The 21011-nt window shown below is 34.2% G+C and overlaps 1 protein-coding gene and 1 long non-coding RNA gene across 4 annotated transcripts in view; one reads left to right on the top strand and one right to left on the bottom strand.

The window, feature by feature from the left end:
* Positions 1 to 8004: 8004 nt before the first annotated feature.
* Positions 8005 to 11136, bottom strand: LOC107924746 (transcription factor bHLH67). 2 transcript variants are annotated; one of them, XM_016855327.2, is made up of 4 exons: positions 10307 to 11136; positions 9271 to 9930; positions 8778 to 9170; positions 8005 to 8604 (listed from the first exon to the last, which is right to left on the bottom strand). In XM_016855327.2, the coding sequence occupies exons 1-4, from the start codon at positions 10337 to 10339 to the stop codon at positions 8536 to 8538; spliced, it is 1155 nt and encodes a 384-aa protein (XP_016710816.2). In that variant the 5' UTR covers positions 10340 to 11136; the 3' UTR covers positions 8005 to 8535. The 2 variants fall into 2 exon arrangements, with proteins under 2 accessions (XP_016710816.2, XP_040936952.1); XM_041081018.1 differs by lacking the exon at positions 10307 to 11136 and adding an exon at positions 10009 to 10162.
* Positions 11137 to 15081: 3945 nt separating this feature from the next.
* LOC107924151 (uncharacterized) overlaps positions 15082 to 21011 on the top strand; it is a 5992-nt gene continuing 62 nt past the window's right edge. The window contains exons 1-4 of one of the 2 annotated variants that reach the window (XR_001691716.2): positions 15082 to 15814; positions 15894 to 15956; positions 16039 to 16401; positions 19920 to 21011. The exon at positions 19920 to 21011 is cut by the window's right edge and continues 62 nt beyond it. This is a non-coding gene — a long non-coding RNA (uncharacterized lncRNA). Of the gene's footprint in view, positions 15815 to 15893; positions 15957 to 16038 lie in introns of both variants that reach the window. The other variant, XR_005904835.1, reaches the window with a different exon arrangement.

Raw genomic sequence — 21011 nt, 5'->3', positions numbered from 1 at the left:
ACTTCTTCTCCAACCTTTCTTCCTCTACGGACTTCTCCAATTTCTGTTTTTTGGAAACGTCTTCGATTTCTTCACTGTCTTCCTCTCTCTCACGCTTCGTTTTAGAGCTACCATTGGTGCCATCTCCGATATTAGGGTTTTGGGTGAAGGAGTCAAAGGTTTTTGAGATCCATGTCTTCAGTTGCTAGGTTGGCCTTGGCAGGCTCCGGCTACGCCTCTTTCTCCACCATTGAGGAAGATAAGATTTCAAACCTTAGAATGTTTGGCGGTAGATGAGGATTTAATAGAGTTTGCACAGAGGTTTTGTTTAGTTTCCCATGGGTAAATATGTGATGAGGAAGATGAACTGATTCGCGCATGTACTAGCTAATGCAGAAGGGTCCGCTGGCAATGGAGATCACGATGAAGCAAGATCGTTGGTGGGTAGATTTTTAGAAAATGGATTGCGATAGGCTACCTGAGGAAGTTTGTTGGTTTTGTTTTATTGGTTTCCATCTGATGCAGAAACGATGAGGAAGAAAGAGAGAATAAGAAAGAATGGAAAAAAAATGAAAAAATAATTATGACATCGTGCTTATGTGGCATGCCATATAGGCTACTTTGTTGACCTGTAGTTTGATTGACAATCAAATAACGTTTACTATTAAAAATTGGGTTGATTTTTGAAAAACTTGTAATGTTGAGGGTGTTAATAAAAAAAAAGTTAAGGGCACAAAACCAAAAACCCTTAAACGTTGAGGGTATTTTTTGCATTTATACCACATCAATATGACATTTTAGCTATAGTCTAAGGACTAAATTAGTAATCAACCTTGTAAATTAATGTTCTACATCATCATTTAACAAATAAAATTTAAGGGAGGGGTTAATTTGCTAATTTCGAAATGTATAGGACTAATTTGTCCATTTTTTCTGTAACACCCCTAACTCGAATCCGTTCCCCAAATTGGGTTACGGAGTATTGCCAGAATTTACAGATTAACTAACAGACATTTCATATTATATAACATTCATATCAGAAACTAGTCAAGATCAAGTATAATGTCCCTTTATAGGAGCCCTCAAGGCCCAAAATACACATTAGAAACAAATCGGGATTAAACCGGGTACTCAGAAAATTTTTCGAAAAATATTAAAAATTTTCAAAGGTGCAGAGGACACACACCCGTATGGCAAGGCTGTGTGGATCACACGATTAAGAGACACGCTCGTGTCTCAAGTCGTGTGAGCATTCGAAATAGGGGCACACAACCGTGTCCCAGCCTATGTCTAAACTTATGAGCTCTCTGACTTAGGTCACACGGCCAAGCCACACGCCCGTGTGCTAGGCCATGTGAGCATTCTGTTTTGTGCAAATTTAAGATATAGGGGACACACGACCGTGTCACCTGCCCGTGTGTCACACACGGTTAAGACACACGCCAATGTCTCTGCCCGTGTGGATGAAAATAGGCCATTTTACAGGCCATATTTCTCACTCAATTTGTTATTAACCTATCCCCAATAATTCACACAACTACAAACTATATCATGGCATTCAACACAAGCTAAAATAAGTGGCTAATCTCAACAATTTACATATAGACCAACATTAAACAAAATATTTATACATGCTATTATGACCAAAACCAAAACATTCGAAAGTACCGATAGAACCGATGGATAGTGTGATATATCTTAGACAAGTTTTCAACCTAATTGAGCTTTCAATAATCTGAAAAGTAAAGGAAAACGACTACGTAAGCAATGAATGCTTAGTAGGCTCATATAAACTTTAATCATATCAATTCATTTTAAATAAAAATTTATACATATCCAAAATAATCCAATATTGATACCATAATATTCATGAAGTATATTCAACAACTTTAACTCTTCCAAATTTTTAAATTTTCATTTGCATTTCTTTACAATCCATACTCATTCCATGCATAACACACCAATCATAAACATACCATACCACCATAACACAAGCTAGAGCATTTGAACATAGCCATTTTCATATTAATCACATGATAAGCCGATTCATAAGAAATTGCATAACTTAAAACTTACTACCCTTTCATGAGCACAAGTATATTTACATTTGTGCACTTACCCTTCCAATACATCGTATAAATAAACATATTACCATTTAACCAATAGCTTGGCACTTGTCTAAGCATCAACAACAACACTTGTTAGCATACTTGAACATATTTCATATAAATTCAACATTGATAAACTTATTTTATCAACAAATTACACTTGAGTTTATAACTCATCACAACTTACATAATTTTCATGTATCAATATATCAAGATATTGATATATATATTCATATCGTGATACATATCATTCTCTTACTGTTTCTTCATATACATATATCATCCAAAAACAACTCCTGTTATCTTACCATTTGAAGAACGACTTACAAATATAAGTACATCATTAACAGAAGCTCATAAGCTGAACAAAAACTCTTAAGAGTTGAACAGAAGCTCATAAGAGCTAAACAGAAACACGTATGAGTTAAATAGAAGCTTGTAAGAGTTAAATAAAAAGTTCGAGAGTTTGCAATAAATATTGAACCTTGGTTTACTTGGGTAATTCGCCGTCATTTTCCTCCAATGTCATCATGCGCCATATAACGAATGTACTCAAATTCTGCGTTTAATCCAAACTGAGTATTAATTTCGATAATATTTTTCTAACAATAATTCAATTCTAATTATAGAACATATATATATTACCAATCACCAATTAACATTCATTTGAATCAAAATTATACAAAATACAGTACATACGAACTTACCTGATTTAAATTGTAATAATTACAAGAGTTTAGGGACTATTCCGTTATTTTTCTTTTTTCATGAGTATCTACGTGATATTGATCTAAAATATAAAATTACTCATTCATTAGCATATATTTCAGTTATAATTCATTTCACAATTTATACCGTTCAATTTTTTTAATTTAGATAATTACCCCAACTTTTACAACTTTTACAATCTAGTCTCTTAACTAGTTAATCTATCAAATCAACTAATTTTTCTCAATTAATAACTTATTCAAATATTCTAGGCTATCATACAACCCTTAATAAAAAAATTTAATACCAAACCGTAATATTTTTGACCTTTTCACAATTTGATCCTAAAATCAATATTTAACAAAATCACTTTATATAGTCATCATACAACAAAATTAAAGCTCTAAACCCACTTGATATAAATTAATAATTTCTTTCAATATATTAATTTAGACAATAAAACAATTCATTTCATGCAATTTGGTCATTTTTAATATTTTTACAAAATTGCCCCTAAAGTTTTACTTTTATTCAATTTAGTCTCTGAGTCTAAAACATGAAAATTAACCATTTCTAATGCAAACCCATGCTAGCTGAATATTCATGGCATTCAATACAACCCATTTTTATGCTTTTCTATCACTACTAAACTTAAAAAAAACATAAAACCTTAACATCCATATCTTATTCTCTTGAAACCAAACTTTAACTTAACTTTCTCTCTCCTCCACCTTCTATTTCTTGAATCTAACTTGATATTCTAGCTCCTCATAGTTTCCTTATTATCTTCCTCTCTTGGTAGCTATGAAAATTCTTTTGATTTCTAAGTGAAAATGGTGAATTTTTTGTGAAAGAACCAAATTATAAATAAAAGAAAATTTTCTTTCTTTCTTTCTTCTCTCATATTGAGAACATGGAAAGATGAAGAGAATTCTTCATCTTCTTTTCCTTATATACTAAAAAAATTAATAAAATATAAATAAATGTCAAATCAAATATTAATAAACTAATATTTATTTATTCATTTAATCTAAAATATCACCATTATCATTATTACTCTTCAAAATTATTTTCATTGCTAAATGACTATTTTGCCCCTTATGATCCTTCACAATTCCTCCATGGGCTTATCACTCATTTTAGTAAAATTATGATTTAACCCCTTATACTTTTTCCACTTATTCAATTTGGTCATAATTCATCCATTTTCCTTAGTTTCTAGATCCTCCCACCCTTAAAAGATTTACACTATTGGTTCTTTAACTTTTTTATATTTACACTTTACCCTTCAAATTTTAAGTATTTACTCTTGGGCCACAAAACTTTTCTCACTTTTTCAATTTAGTCCTTTCTTGAATTAATATATCATAATATGCTTCCCAAACAGATTTGGTTGACATAACTCAAAATTCCCTTTTTTGTAACTTTATTTCTTTATTTTATTATATCAAGGATAATATTTCACTTTCTTACTGTAGCACCTTTTGGGGTATTATATTTTCAATAGAGGGGCCGAAATGTAATCTGCCCTAAGTACAAGGGCTTCCCTAGTACTTTTATTAATAATTTACTCATACATTTAAGTAGGACCTATATATATATATATTTTTTTTGTTTAAGTTTTTCCTTTTGTTTATTTACCATGGCAAACATTCACGAACTATGAGAGTGCAATGCATAGTTGAAACGCTCCAATGGATAATATTTGATTTTATAATAAGATAATATCTTGTGATAATTAATATCATATATAAATTTATTAATAAATAAAACTTAATTTAAATTACATATATTACATATACGAGAGTACATATTAGCAAATTGGAGTTGTAAGAAATAAATGAAGTTAAACATTATTTAAATAAATACTTATATTTATATAATTAAAATATTCATATTTTATATTAGGTTAAAATAAAACATAAGACATTGTACTCTTCGTGAATTTAAAATTTAGTCTTTTTGAGAATTTAATCCTACTTTTTAGATATTAAAATTCAGGTTTAGTTGTTCTTAATATTAAAAATAATTTGTTAAATTTAGATTCACTCAATGTCATTTTTTAGTTACATGACTACCAAGTGATTTTTTTGTTTTAAATATGTTACAAACAAAATTGTCAAAAAAAAAAATTGTTAACAGTTAGACTTGATTTCCAGATCTGAAAAGTAAAGAGATTAAATTCTAAATTTATGAAGACTAAATGAACTTATGACATATTTTAACCTTTATACTACAAAATATTTATTATCAAAATAAAATTTTTATAAATTATATTAATAAATATAATAATTAAGTATGCATGTTTAATCATATTGAAAATTATAATGTTTTATATTAGTATTATAATATTTTTAAAATTAAAATTAAAAAATTTATTATTAATATAATAATATTAAACATTATTTAAAATTTTTTTTTTTTGAAAAATGATTTAGTTTTTCAAGAGGTAAGTCTTACAAGAAAAAATACCTATTTTCAGATGAACAAATTTTTCATGAAACAAAAATAAGAAAATTAAAAAATGTTATACATAAATCATTTTCCGTCAATCAAAGTAGCCATTAGGGAAACATTGCTGAAGAGCAGAGTGAGTGGTGAGTGGCGACTTTTGGTCAAAGATGTGGATTCAGATTCATCTATTGCTTTGGTTGATGGAAGAAGGATAAAGAATGTGAGATATTGCCATGCCGATGCCGATGCCGATGCCCATGGCTATGGGGCCTTGAAAAATAGGCACAGATTCTGCGAGAAGATCGCTCTGGTCACTCTCTGTTAAGAGACGGGGCAGTGTCTTCCTTCGGGAGAGAACAAGCTCTGATTGCGATTCCATTTCACCCTTTGGGGCATCTCAAAAAAACCCAGGTTTAAAAACTTAACCATGCTATCACTCAACCAAATCTAGATATAGTATATTGTTGTCAGGATATTAGAGTTGGGGAAAAAAATTCTCCAGAGTTGATTGATATATAGATAAAAGCCAGCACTTGGTCAGATTCTTTTTTTTAATGGTTGGAATTTGAAGTTAAAGACTGCTATATAGTACAATTCTGGTACATGATAGAACTTTAATATTTTCTTCATCGGAATTTGGAGAAAGGTAGATGGTCATGATTTTATACTTTATTTATTTTCTACTTTGAAGGTGTCTGAATATATAAATCTTTTAATAATTTCTTATTATAAAAACTACCGTGTTTGGGGAAACTAAAACGAAACACACACTTAAAACAAAATAATGGAGGAAATCTCTGTACTATTAAGAGATGAAAAAGAAAGACTATTAAGGATGAATAGGGAGCAAGAAATTAGGTTTGGTTCATTAGGAGACGTAGTCACATAGTCATGTTACCTGGGCCGGGTATAGTGACGGGGTAGATAAGCCAGAGTCCAGAGACGCTTCAAAAAAGATGGTACCCTTGTGGATGTGCCACTGTGGGGCTGTTGCTGGTCCCAAAGCCTCTTCCTTCATTCCCACAGCTGACGCCTGACGGCCATGTCCCTTGCTAAACCACACCCACCTTTTCAGACTACTTTCCAAAAGTTTAAACAAAATTTGAGCAATGCCAACGATAATGTGAGAACTGAGAAAGCTAGAGTTATTAAAATAAACTAATGCCAACAATAAAAAATATATATTAAGTAAAAAAAACGATAATATATATATAGAGAGAGAGAGAGAGATTAATTTGGTAGTCTGAATATGCTATGCTATATAAACATTCACATCTTTCGAAATATCAGACCAATGTTCCCCCTTGGATCCGTTTTTTATATAATATGATCGGCGTTGCCCAATGCTGTAGCTCCACTATACTCTGTCGACCTACCTACTATACAGTGGTAGTATTATTTTATTAAGGTATCAGTTTAGATGTTTACGTGTTGGATAAAAGAAACTTCTTTTAGGTCTTCTTCAAGTTGGCATTTTCTACTTTCTAAGAGTATGCAGATTTTTTTAATTATTATTATAATTTTATAACATTTCCAATTTCTTAAGCTGCTAAGAACTGAGCTCTGAGATTAGCACTTCCAATTAACTAACCATAATGTTTCACAGTACTCCTAAACAGCTAATAATTCTCAGGAACCATAAGAACTGAAGGTAGTAGTTTCATTGACTTAGGAAAGAGCTAAGGATCATTAAAAAGAACCTGATAGCATAGAAAGAGGAGGAAGGCAGTAATAATGATGGGAGGTGAAGCTTGTAAAAGGGTTTTAAGAAAAATGAAATGCATAACAATGGTGGATTAGGACTGAGCTTGGGAAAGGAAAGGCTGTCAAAAAGAAGGAACACGAAGACCCAAAATGACTAGGACATTGGCTACAATCAGAGAGCGATTTGTCTCCAGCCCGGTCTTCTTTTGATGCTTTCACATGGGGATGTGTGCTTTAAGCTGCTGCGCACTTCTGCATTTGCATCTATCTCCCTTTCTCTTACCCGTATGACAATTTTCAGTGGGGTTGCTCACTTGCTCTATAAGCTTCGTCAAATTAGCACCTTTGACTTTTTATTATTTCCGTCAAAACCCTCGCCTTTCTTCTTCTTCTTCTTGCCCTTGTAGTTTTCTACCCTCCCCCCAAATATCCATCACTTCTACATTGTGTTTATCTAAAAAGGTTTGTCACCTCAAGAACCTGTCACTGCAGCCAGGCAGGCAGGTCAAATCTTTGTTAATGTCATTTAACTAAGTAAGATTTAGATTGTTATTTCATTCAAACACCCTTTACTTCGATAAAACTTGAAGTCAATGAATACCCCCATGCCATGACCATGAGATGAGCACATGAACTCTGTTGGTTTTGGTAATGCGTGAGACTCGGGATTTTATCGAACACTTGTAAAAACCCATCCATCCTGCCATTCTTGTCCTTCCTATTACATCTTTCCTAAGCTTAAATGAGTTTATTTTGCCAACCTTCCTTTATTATAGTCCATTAAATGTGATAATAATGTTCAAAAGTATAAACCCTACAACCAATTTCTTCCATAAATGTTTATTTAATTATTTCCTCCTTGCTACATTTAGGGAAACAAAGCAGTTTAGCAAATGGATTATTAAATTTACAAATTGACTTTTTCATAGAGGAGTCACTGAGATAGAAGGCTGGAAATGAAGTGTGTCAAAAGGGAACTAGAGTCCAAAAAGAAAGGTGCAACCAGGAAAATTTAAAAGAAAAAAAAAAGAATGGCGGGGAGGACATAGTATAATGATGAAAACATACATACGTACGTCACCGAAGTCAATATAAAAAGGGGAGCATCATTTGCTAAAGTGCAATCATGAGATTTATACAACAAATTTTCAAACTAGATGAACCCCATACTTTCCTAAACCTCCACCAGGCCCAGGGCAGGGCAGGGCATGCTGGCTGGCTGGCCCTCGGTTGACCCCACACTCCAGAAGCTAGTACCAGAATAATATAAACATAGAATAAAGGAAAAGAAACTTGGAAATTACATAGATTTATCATTTCTATTAAGTAAGCAAATTAAATCATTAAATGATAAACAAGGGAAGTTTCTTAAGTTAAGATGTAAACATCAAGGGCTCTGTCTTCAATTGTCTTTGTGGAACAAAGCATTGCTTGGAATGGACCCCTCTTTTTTCATTTTTTTTTCTCGTTTTACCTTTTTTTCCTGGTCTGCTCTTTTCTACCCTACTTTCCCTTCAGGAATCAAGTCAGCTGCCTAATGAATAATGACCAAATCCTTTTTTTTTTCATTTTAATTTTGAATTTAGCTGAATATTTGATGAACTGCTGCTGTTATCTCATCCGCTGATCTTAGCGCAGAGTCGTCCTCCATCTGCCATTCCCATTTCCAACACGGACCCAGATAAAGAAGAAAACAAAACAAAACCAACAAAAAAACAAAGACTGTTGAGAAATTTTGGAACTAGGGTTTGAGCCACGACTTGTTCCAACACCAGTTTGAAAACGCAAACTAAAACTTGTTTAAAAAAGAACAAAGAATATTACCTTGAGATTGAACGAGTAAAGAACAGATGCTTGCGAATTGGTGATGTTGAGGTGCAAAACCGTTAATCTAAGAGTTTCCAGGGTGACAATGGCGTGTATCAACTGACCAGCTCTTCTTGAACACTGAATCTTCAAGTTGACATGATTGTGTATTACATTAACCTCTACTTCGGCTGCACCTGTTTTGCTTTCTGCTTTTACTTCCTCCCCGCAATGTCCATCTTCAGATCCATTTTCATATTCTTGCTGATGAGTTTCCATGGCAGGCTTTGACATGCTATTGTTGCTTTCCTCGACTTTTCTCGTTCTCTTCTGTGCTTCCAGGGATTGAAGAAGTTGCTCTAGCTCCTTAACGAAGTCAATTGCACCAGCTATGATTGACGCTTGGTCACCCTGCAAACACAAACCCAAACATGATTTTTTTGTGAAAGAAAGTAGAGCTAAACAGCCCAAAAGGGGGACTAAAATGTTGGTGAAGGTTAGATTGTTATACTCTTTGGATATAACATGGAGGCATGAGAGAGCGGAGAGAATTTAGATAATCGTTCATTTGACGTCTACGGTTTCGTTCAACGGCAATGTGGGTCATGCGTTGGCTTTCAACTTCTTCTTTATTCTTGGCTGCCTTCGTTCGTTTTCGCTTTCTTCGTTCTCTAGTAATCGGAGGGGACTTTGTGAAAATCTTCTGAGGCGAGGAGCCCAAGTTGGGTTCTCTGCTACAATTGTCAGACTTTGGTTGGTGTTGGTTAGACCTAGAGCTGAGAACTTCAACGCATGAGCTTGAAGGTGGGCTTTTCTTAAGCTCTTTGGTCTCGGATTTGACTGGTGAATGTAAGTCGAGTACTGTTTCATGGGTGACACAACTTTCCAGCTCTAGGGCTTGAACTTGGGTTTCCATTTCAGGAATGAAAGGATTGTTGTTTAGCTCCCAAGGCTTCATGTGTTGCAGTCTCAAAAGTGTCTGGAAGTTGGGTTCTTTAAAGGCAAAAAGCTGAGGAGACTCCACGCTCTGAAGCATCTGAAGGAATGGCATTTTCTCTTCAAAGCTTGGTATTGAAAAGTGTGCTTCTTCTTCTTCTTCTCCAAGCTTTAATCTCTCACAGCTAATAAAACCTTGTTCTAAGCATTCCACCTCCAAATGCTCTCCTAGGAACTGCAATGAGTAATTTGAAGGGAGAAAACAAGGACAAAAGGAAATAAGCAAAATTTTTAACTTGGCTCAAATGCTAACCATGTAAAGATATTTGAAAAGGAAAATATCATTTAATTGGGTGGAGGGCACATGGTTCAGTCTCTCTCAGCATCTAAAGAGAGAATGAAAGCAGAATGAGAGTAGAATGTTGAAAGAGTAAGAAGAAGCAGTAGTGCAGTAGCAGAGGTTAGTATTTTCCTGCAAAACAACATAAGATGCATTGAATGCAAGCATTTTTAGAGTAAATGCAGTCTCCATCTTGAGTCTAGAAACGGGATTCGAGAAAAGATGAAATGCAATAAGAAACACAAAGTCCTAATGCAAGCAAACAACATACATAAGGATTAATGGGTCCTTGGAGCCTCTCCATAACAGCTTAGCAGTAGTTGAAGTAAATGCCTTAAATTCTTTCTTTTTCTCCTTCTGTGTCCCTCTCTCAGTTACCAACATTCCATATATTGAAGCTAACAAATCAATACAAGTAATAAATGTAACCCCAATGAAGCAGAATAAGACCCTAACACCACCCCCATAGCCAACACACAATTTATTCCTCAGTTTCCTGGTACTGGTAATAAATGATTTGAAGGACTCTCACAGAAAAAGGGGGAAAAATGTAAACAGAGTTGAAATGCTGCAACTGGAAACTGGGATAAAACAATGGTGAAGGAAAAGGAAACGAGCAACAGATATGGTAAGAAACGAAGGGTGGAAAATAGCCAAAGTGAGAGTGAGAAGATATACAGTATGTATTTGAGTATATGGGAGTGGGAGGGTTGGTGAGGGTTTTGCAGAGGGGGAGAGAGAGAGGGATTGTCTGATTTACAAGGTCCCAAGCATTATTGGCGATGGCAGTTTTGTCCAGCAGTGGGGACAGACAGTTGTGGGGACTCCCTTTCGAGCGTACACCAAAAGGAAAAAAAGCTTTGGAAAGTCCTCCTATGGATTTTGTCACCCGTCTGATTGATGATGGGTCATTTCCTTATAGCGCATCTCCACCATTTCCTTTGTTTTTAAAATATTATTATTCCATATATATGCTTTTCTTTTTATGTGAATGCCCCTTTTCACTGCAAGTCATACAAGCCTTCGTTTTCCGTTTGCACATGGCATGGGGTTCAATTGCTCATTTTAAAGACTTCCCTTGCCTCCAGGGTTGATACAGCGACCCCTCAAATTTATTCCGCCATCTGTCTGGTTATATAGTTGCCGGGGTAAAAAGGTTTTACCAATTAAGTTACATTTACATCCCAGTTAGGTACTTACATTAAAGGCTTAAACATTCTCCATAGATTCTAAATTGGTCTCAAATTCTAAAATATTTTGGTTGAGTATTTTTTTTTTTGACAAGTTTGGTTGAGTACTTTAAAAATTGTTCTTGTACATCATTTTATCAAATTCACCATTAATTTGGACGTAAATAGAAATTAAAATATGATGTGGAATATATTTAAAACATATGGTCAAATTACATTCATGTATGTACCTATTAAATGAATTGTTTAAATTGAATTTGATGTGTTTTAAAAAAAATAGCCTCCTAGATTTTAATGACATAATCTATATTTTTGACATATCAAATTTAAACTGCTCATGCAGTAGCTACACGTTTTAAAAATGCTTGAAAAACTGATTGCTACAAATAGTTGATCCTCGTCTTGGTATGCAATCTGAGCGTCAACCTCTTGTTGCGAAATTTTATATTTGCAAATTACAGCATCATGTCTTTGATTGATTGCATTTGCTACATTCTGCACTAGGCCTTCTTCGGTTCTCGAAATGAGGATGACCTTTTCCGCCACAATATCGACATAGAGAAAATTTTCCCTTTTTGCTTCCACAACTTTGCTACTGTTGTTGTTAACGGTAGCTTCACTAAAATTTTCTTACGTTTCTTTTTCATATCTTTGCCACCATTTTCATGCTTGGTTGACAATGTTCCTTCAGCAACACCATCTTATCTCATCACTCGTCTTTATTCATAAGCATGCATGGCATTTAATAGTTCTGCCAAAGTAATCTTTAACAAATCCTTATAATGATCCAAAACAATAGTAATTGTCTCAAAATTTTCAAGCACAGTATCAAGTTTTTGAACAATTCTTAAATAAAAAAGTTTAGAACCTAACAACCTTACACTGTTGGTGATGCTAAAAAATCTGTTTGAATTTATTTTTGATGGTTTTTTACTCGATTTTTTTGTTTTTTTTTTTTGCACAAGTTCACTTGCTTTTTTCGATCCTTTCATCTTCTTGATATTCTTTCTTGAGATGGTCACAGATTGCTTTTGTTGAACCGAGGATCATGATTCGAGTAAAAATTGTTGGCGAGATTGCAGCAAATAGACAAGCCTTTGTGGCTTTGTCTTTGATTTTCTAGTCATTTTCTCCCAATGATTCTTAATTTGAGCAATGGTAAGATTACTTGGTAAAGAATGAACTTTATAACTTTCTTCTATTACTTCCTAAATATCCAATGCATCCTGGCAAGTTTCCATTCTTGTTGTCCAAATATGATAGTTGTCTCCATTGAAAACGAGAGGAACCCTTGCAGAAAAACTAGTTTTAGCTTCCATGAAGGTTTTTCACTAAAAAATGTTTGGGTAAAGTGCAGGTTCACTCGGATACTGTCACATGATCACAGGTCTCTTGAGAAAATGGTTTAGATACCAAATATTTTTTATGAGATTTTTTATGAACATGATAATTAAGGTAAAAATTAAGAAGACAAAATGTAAAATAAATAAATAAATTAGATTAAATTAAAAATGAAAGGAGATACATTAAATTGGAGTAAAATACTCCTATTATATACATGAAAAATGACTAAACATAATATTATGCCCACTAAATCAACATGAGTAACAAACCCACGAATCTAGCCATGAAAAAGAATACATGTGAATCACGTCTAATTTATTTCCTAAAATAAAGGCATATTAGTGCTCTATAATGAATGTAATAACAACACTACAAATATTTATGTATTGTATAAAGTGTTTGCATTTGATGCGTTAAAAAAAAAAAAACTAATAGCAGAATCTGCATTTTTAGTATATCCAATCTAAATTATTTATTTTAAAAATGTTGTATATAAAATTTGATTTAGCATTAACATACAACTCAACTACTGAGATGTGGAAGGACTTTATTGATACTATGCTAAAACTTTGAAGACTGAAATAAAATGTTTTGAAATTTAGGATCAGAACTATAGTTTTGGGATATTTGGTGAATTAACCCTTTAGCTTCTTATCTCGAACGGTTAAATGATTAAAATTGAACTTGGTTCTCAGGAAATGGTTCTAATGGCAGAGACTGTAGCATCAAAGCAAAGAAAAATGATTTCAAGATGCGGGGGGTGTTGCCATATTCTCTCTCTCAGAAACTGAGAAACCAGCTTTGACTGGGGCCTAAACCGACAGATCCACAAGCTGTGAGCCAATAAAACATTAAAGTCTCAAGGACAGAAATTTGTCTTCAAGGGGAAGAAGAAGCATATCGGGTTTTTAAATCTGTCTTTTGCCTTGAAGCGTGAAGTTCCTCTTGTTGAGTATAGTTAGGATTGAAGTTTTTATGTACCAACGGGCTTTAATGATTTCCGTTGGGGCTCAAATAATTTGTACAAGTTTGTTCATCAATCTTGTCAGCTCATGATAATACTCTATTGGCATTAACCTTTATCCCCCATTTCTATGTATAAATTTGTACACTAACAAGGCTATTGTATACATCTATTGTGACAGTACTAAGTCTCTCTCTCCAACATTAGATAAAAACACCATTTATGTGATACTTGCTCCCATCCTATTTAACTTTGTATCTGCTTTTCCAGTTAATAAAAATAGGACCTCCTAACATTTTACAGCTTCGGTAGGAATTACCTGATGGTGAAGGCAGAACTCTGTTTCAAATCTTTTAGTAGCCTAACGCAGACAACAATCTTGATTGACAGACCTAGTTGTAATAATTTATTCAGGTTGCTATCATAACACCAAGCTGTCAACTGTTCGATATACACTAATCCTGTCTTATAAGGCGGTTTCTGTCCCATTCAATCAGTTCTTTAATTAACAAAAAAAAAAACCCTTCTAGATGATCATCTTCTATGTGCCTAACTCTCTACTTTCTAGAATCTAAAGCAAGATATGCAATATTATATGTGTGACTTATAATGTGTTCATAATTTAATGTTCACAGCTTCTCGCACCACCAAACGCAGAGATAAAGTTGAAGCCTCAGAATTGTGGGCACCGATTTCATTTGATGATGTCTTAAAATATCTTATCCATATGAACTGCCGTTTATCCATTTTCAACCTGAAACTATTTTGCACGTCTTCAGCCACACAACCAGGGGGCATTCTCTTTCTAAACAGAACTCATAACTTTGGTCTTGTCCTGTAGTTCATAGATTTATTAGGCCCGGACATAGCAGAGCCAGTTAAAAATAAAAACTCGTAAATATTACCATTGCCTGCTGAGCTGCCATTCATCTCATCAATACTATATCATCATGCTTAAATCAAAGCCCCAAGATTGCAAGGAACCTTATCATTTTTTTTTTATAAAAAATAATACAAAAACAATAATTAAATACAAAAATGATGTTATAAATTAATTAATTATAAAAATGAGATTTTTTTTACCCTGCATTCATCTCATTTGTTCAATCATCATGCAATCATATTGTTTTAAAAAATAATTTTTATTAGTATCGCTTGACACAGTGGTGGTACTAATATATTCCTTAAAAATATTCGTATTTTCATAAGTATACACAATGATTTCAAAATCCGAAAAAATATTTTTTTTTTTGGTTGTTAGGCACACCCACGACACTGCTTTAATTAAATGTAAGGTTTCTCTTTTGAATTTATCCTTTAACTATTGTAAAGTTATAATATATTTTAAAATATAAATACTTTTTGAGCTTATAATATTTTTTTTGAAACTTCAATCTGGGCTTTATTGATGTGAATTGAAATACAAACAGATCCTATTAAAGAAAAAGACAACTTTCCAAACTTAATCAATTTAACATTGGCCCAATGCGACAGAACAGAGCCCAAGACTAAAAAAATCTAGATATTTTCCTAAGAGTCTAGAGAGTTCCTTATTATTGCTTTTAATTAATGCCCAGTTAGAGACAACCGAACCTTGTCTATTCATCTGAAAATCTCATTACTTTTCTTTGCTTTTAACGGTTCAGTTTTATGGAAAGGTGTTCTTCAAAACTTATGCCTTTGCTCCTTTGCTTTCCTCTTATGTATTTCTTCTTCATTTCCTCCTTAGTCTGGTTCCTTTCTCCAGTCGATCTGTTGTTGTTTCTCAGCATATTCTGGGACCGTTATTTCCATGTATAACTCTTCCTTCATTTTTAACGATTCTGTTGCCACTATATGCGCGAGAGAGTTTGTCGATCTTGGTGTAAACTTGAACATGACACTTCTAGATCTGTTTAGTATCTGCTTAATATCATGAATATATGCTCCAATACATGATCGATCTTGACTTTCTGACAAACATTTCTTTATTGTTGTGAGGGAATCCCCTTCTATGATGATCCGCGGCCATTCTTGTTCTACTCCTATTTGAACAGCTTTTCGACACGCAATTGCTTTAGCAGCAAAAGCTGATGTTATATCGTGATGAATCTCTGAGCAGTTGAGTAAAACGATTCCTTCAGTGTTTCTAGCTACAACTCATGAGGCAGATTGTTGATGAGTTTGAATCATAGGCATCATCAAAATTAATTTTGACGAACTCGCTAGGTGGCTGGGTCCATCTTTTATGTTCCTCTTCTCTTACTGACTTTGCTTTTTCAAGACCATTAAGTTCAGCAAGGTAGTTATTGATGAAATTCACTGTTTCTTGCCCTGTGCTGGTTTTTTTCTCATGTACTCTTTTGTTTCTTTCACCCCAGATAGCCCAAAGGCCACAGCAGAAGAGTCTGTTCTGGCACTTATTAAGCTGACCAGGAGGCCAGGTAATCCATTGTATAAAATCCATGTCTGGATTCCTAAGAATATTTTAAAGTTTTAATAGTGCCCAAACTTCCATTGTGACAGGGCACATTCTGAAGATATGATCGGTTGTTTCATTCTTTTCTCCACATCAGGGACAGTCTGTGTTACTGATTAGTTTTCGATGTTTTATATTCACCTTCATAGGCAGATAGTTCCAGGCAATTCTCCATACTGTAATCTTTATTTTGGTCGATAAATTTAGTCGCCATAATTTTTTTGTAAAAATCCCCAAGGTTGGTTTGTAAAGCATAAGCTCTAGGAAATTCATCAAAAATTTGTAATAGTTTATAGGCGCTGCGTACCGAGAATTCCCCCGAATGATCACATCCCCACACAAGCAGATCGTCATGAAGTGTGCATGCTAAAGGTATTCGGAGAATTTTTCCAGCATCGACCGTTGAAAAGGTATTGTCGATGAGTTCTCTGTTCCATATCCGCGCATTACTGTCGATTAACTCACTAACTTCTGCATATTGCATAGTATTAACAACCGAAGATACTTTAAAATTAACAGCGTCTGGAATCCACGCATTATCATTAATGGAAATATTTGAACCTGTACCAACCCTCCAACACATACCTTTTCCTAAAATGCCCATTGCTGCCCATATGTTTTTCTAGATATAGGAGCCAGTTTTTCCCAATCGAGAATTTAAAAAGTGCTCATTCGGAAAATATTTTGCTTTAAAAACTTGTGTAACCAGTGAATCCTGATTATTAATAATCCTCCATCCTTGCTTGGCTAATAATGAGATATTAAATTGCAACATATTCCTGAACTCCATACCCCTTCTTCTTTTGATCGGCACATATATTTCCACTGACACCAATGTATCCCTTTTCTATTCTGTCCTTTTTGCCACCAGAATTTTGCAAAAATATTTTCCCACTCTCCACAAAAAGATTTTGGTAAGAGAAAACATGACATAGCTTATGCTGGAATTGCTTGAAGCACTGACTTGATAAAAACCTCCTTACCCCTTGTGACAATAATCTTGTGCTCCAACCATCGATTTTTAATTTAATTTTATCCTTTATATTTTGAAAAGCTTCCTTCTTTCGTCTGCCTACCACATTAGGGAGTCCAAGATATTTTTCCAGATTTGTGAAGCATCTCACCCCTAATACTGTTGATACTTTCGTTTTCTCTCTTTTCATTGTATTTGAGCGGTAGAAAATTGTTGACTTGCTGAAATTCACACACTGTCCTGAACACTGGTCGTACTCTTTTAAGATATCTTTTAAGATTCGTGCTCCTCTAATTGTCGCTTGGCCAAACATTATACTATCATCTGCAAATAGTAGATGGGAAATCGCTGGCCCTCTTCGACTTGCTTTTACTCCTCTTAGTAAACCATCAGTTGTCGCCATTTTTACTAAAGACGAAAGTCCTTCACTGTAAATTAGAAACAGAAAAAGGGCTAAGTGGATCGCTTTGATGGAGCCCTCGAGATGGTTTAAAAACTATTCCTCTTCTTCCATTGATGTTGACTTTGTAGGAGGCTGTGGAGGTACACGTCATAATCAATGACACACATTCCTTTGCATATCCCATTCTCAACATAACTTCCTTAAGAAAAACCCATTCGACTCTGTCATAAGCTTTGCTCATATCAAGTTTAACTGCCATAAGCCCTTTTTCCCCTGTCTGTTTCTTCCGCAATGTGTGGAGGAGTTCATAAGCTATTAACACTTTATCTGTAATAAGTTTTTTTGGAACAAAAGCACTTTGGGCCTTATCTATGCTTCTTCTGATGACCCATTGAAAACGATTAGCAATTGTTTTTGTCATAATTTTGTATAGAACTGTGCATAGGCTAATAGGTCTGAAATTAGTTAGACTTATAGGTTTTGGCAGTTTTGGGATAAGCACAATATCGGTAAGATTTACCAAATCAAAATTCTTTCTCTCATTCAGAACTCCCAAACAAAATTTCTCAATATACTTACCTATAATGTGCCATAATTTTTGAAAAAATAGTGCTGAAAAACCATCATGACCTGGCGTTTTAGTGGGCCCCATTCCTTTTAGAGCTGAAAAAACCTCTTCTGCTGTAAATGGTGTAAGCAAAATTGCATTTATATCAGCTGAAATACTAGTATTTATTCCTTTTAGTATATGGGATAAATTTCCCACACCCTTCGATGTGAATAGATTTTTGAAATAATTTGAAGCAGCCTCATTAATTGCCAATTCATCAGTAATTTCTTGTCCTCCATTGTCTTCCAATCTATTAATAGTGTTTATTTGTTTACGAACTGATTCATACTTATGAAAAAAGGAGATGTTCTTATCCCCTAATTGAAGCCAGTTAGCTCATGCCTTTTGTTCCCAATACATTTCATCTTTATCAATCTCCATATTGAGTTGGATCCTAGTATCGATCAGCTTTTCCATAGTGGTATCATCTCTGCCGCTTGCCATTAATTCTTTAAGGTCCTTTGTGAGCTTATTCTTTAAACCAACTCGTTCTTTCTTATTGCATTCGCCCACCTCGCTAGGCTAGCCTATCTAGTTTTTCGCCTATAAATTCATCTCAAGACTCCCACACTCTTCTAACCTCTTGTTCAAAAGATTCCTCCATAATCCACCATGCTTGGAATTTGAAACTTTGCCTTCCATTACTGCTTTTCTCACTATTAGTACTTATAAGTAAGGGGCAGTGATCTGAAATCGTATGTGTTAAATGACGAATAGTTCCGTTTGGAAAAAGTTGCATCCATTTCTCATTTGCCACACCTATATCAATTCTCTCTTTAATATTTGTTTCTGGCAAGTTTCCACGCTTCCATTTGAACCAAACCCTCATGTACCCCACGTCCATTAATTGACATTCATTAAGGACTTCGCAAAAAGCTTCCATGCTTTTTTCTTCCCTCAGTTGACCTCCGCTTTTTTCAAAAGAATACATTATTTCATTAAAATCGCCACAAACCAACCAATGATGGTTTTGATCTTTACCCAATTGCCTTAATAGATTCCATGAGGAGTTCTTATTCTGAACATAAGGCAAACCATAGAATCCAGTAAATCTCCACTCTTCATTGACATTTTTCTCCTTTACCAATACATCAATATGATTTCTTGAAAAAATTTTAAGAGCTACAGTAATTCCTGTTTTCCACGCCATACAAATTCCCCTTTTAGAACCTTCTACTCCTACATCAATTCCATTCTCAAAACCACATCTCCTCCGAATTTTTTCCATGCGCCTTCCATCAATTTTGGTCTCTATAAAGAAAACCATCTGGGTCTTATGTTGCTTCAACAAATACCGAAGCCTTCGTGTTGCCCGTGGACTCCCTAATCCACGGACATTCCAGCATATGGTTTTCATTGTGCCCGGTCGGCATGCCTCTTGGCAGCCGCCGATCTATATTGGTGAAAATCATAACTCCGGGGGAAATATTCATCCGACAAAATTGTATTGTTTGTAGTTTGGCTTTCTTTGCCCTCATATTTCATTCTTTTTATTTCATCTTCACAAGATAATCCTAGATCATCTCCTTCAAAAGCAACCTCTTTCGCTTTTCTTTTCCTTAATATACTTTCACCAGTATAAGCATCCACCCCTCTTTCTATCTTGATTCGTTTCCAACTCACTTTCTTTGTTGATTTCAGAATTCCTGTAGAGTTTTAATTGCCCTAATCACTTTATCTTCAGCATCTACTTTATCCTCCTGCATCTTTAACGCTAGCTCTTTCTCTGTGTCTTGTAAATTAGCTTGGGACATAATATTATTTTCCTCCACTTGTAAATTTAATTCAGGAAAAATCTTAGTATTTCTTACGTATAAACATTGGGGCTGCATCTTTTTTGAACTGGCATTAAACACTAGACTCTCTCTTCTAACTAATTTTAATTTTGCTTTAAATGCTAATGAAAAATGAGAATCAATTCTGATTTTGTTTCTTTCTTCAGCTGAAAATTCTTGGCAATCCGTGAGCCCATACCCCATCCTTCCACAACCGAAACAGAATGTAGGTAATTTTTCATATTTAAAAGGAGTCCAAGACTTACTTTGATTTTCTGTTGAGACGAAAATACCCCTTCGTAAGGGTTTTTGCACATCTAGCTTGACTCTCAGCCGACAGAATTCTCCATTTATTTCGGATTTGGAGACGCCTCCAAAAGTAACCCCTACAGCATGCATCAAATCTTTTTTATCAAATTCTGGAAAACATGGTCCAATCTTAATCCAAAAAAATGGATGAATTAAGTCGGATTTGACTTCTTTCTATCGATCTATTCAATCGATCAAGAATTACTAAATTTTTCCGGAATAGCCATGGCTGCCCCTCCATAATTAATTCCAAATCTCCTTCACTTTCAAACATGATCAAAAATAGATTCTGCCCTTCCAATTTAATACACATTGAATGCTAAGATTACGCATTGAATTTCTGGTAGGACGTCTATGATCAAAAAAGTTTTTGTGATTGTTCCAGAAGAAATGAAACAAAAGATACGGTAGAGCTAGGACAGTTATTGTATGAGGTTTACCCAATGCTAAATGCAAAGGTACATAGTAGATTGATATGAACATCATGAGCTGGCCTGCAATAAACCCAGTTGTTGCTGATACTCTCTTCTCGGTTCCTTCTTCTCATTCTTCCATAAACTGAGCTCGTAGAAGGAAGATATAAGAGGGACCTATGGATAGTGTGGTCAGAAATCCATAATAGAGTCCGACCATAACGACCGAATTGATTATCGTCATGTACAATGGGATAAATAGAATATATTTTTGACTCCGTTTAGACATAGGTAAATGAAAATTCATTATTATGAATAATTTTATAAAAAAATTAATAATTTATTAAAACAAAAAAGAAATACATAGAATTAGAATAATTAGAATAATATAAATATGATAGAATAGAATAAATTGAAAAGGAGTCAAAGCGATATAATACAAAAAAAAGAACCGAGTTTTTTTTTTTAGTCTATCTAAAATAAAATAGGAGATCATATGAAAAATGTAATCGATTCTTTCGTTTCCTTGGGTCACTG

This window comes from Gossypium hirsutum, chromosome A11, assembly GCF_007990345.1.
Source record: "Gossypium hirsutum isolate 1008001.06 chromosome A11, Gossypium_hirsutum_v2.1, whole genome shotgun sequence".
In the NCBI taxonomy this organism is placed as follows: domain Eukaryota; kingdom Viridiplantae; phylum Streptophyta; class Magnoliopsida; order Malvales; family Malvaceae; genus Gossypium; species Gossypium hirsutum.
The sequence above is the reverse complement of the archived record's forward strand: the minus strand, read 5'-3'. Positions and strand labels throughout refer to the sequence as shown.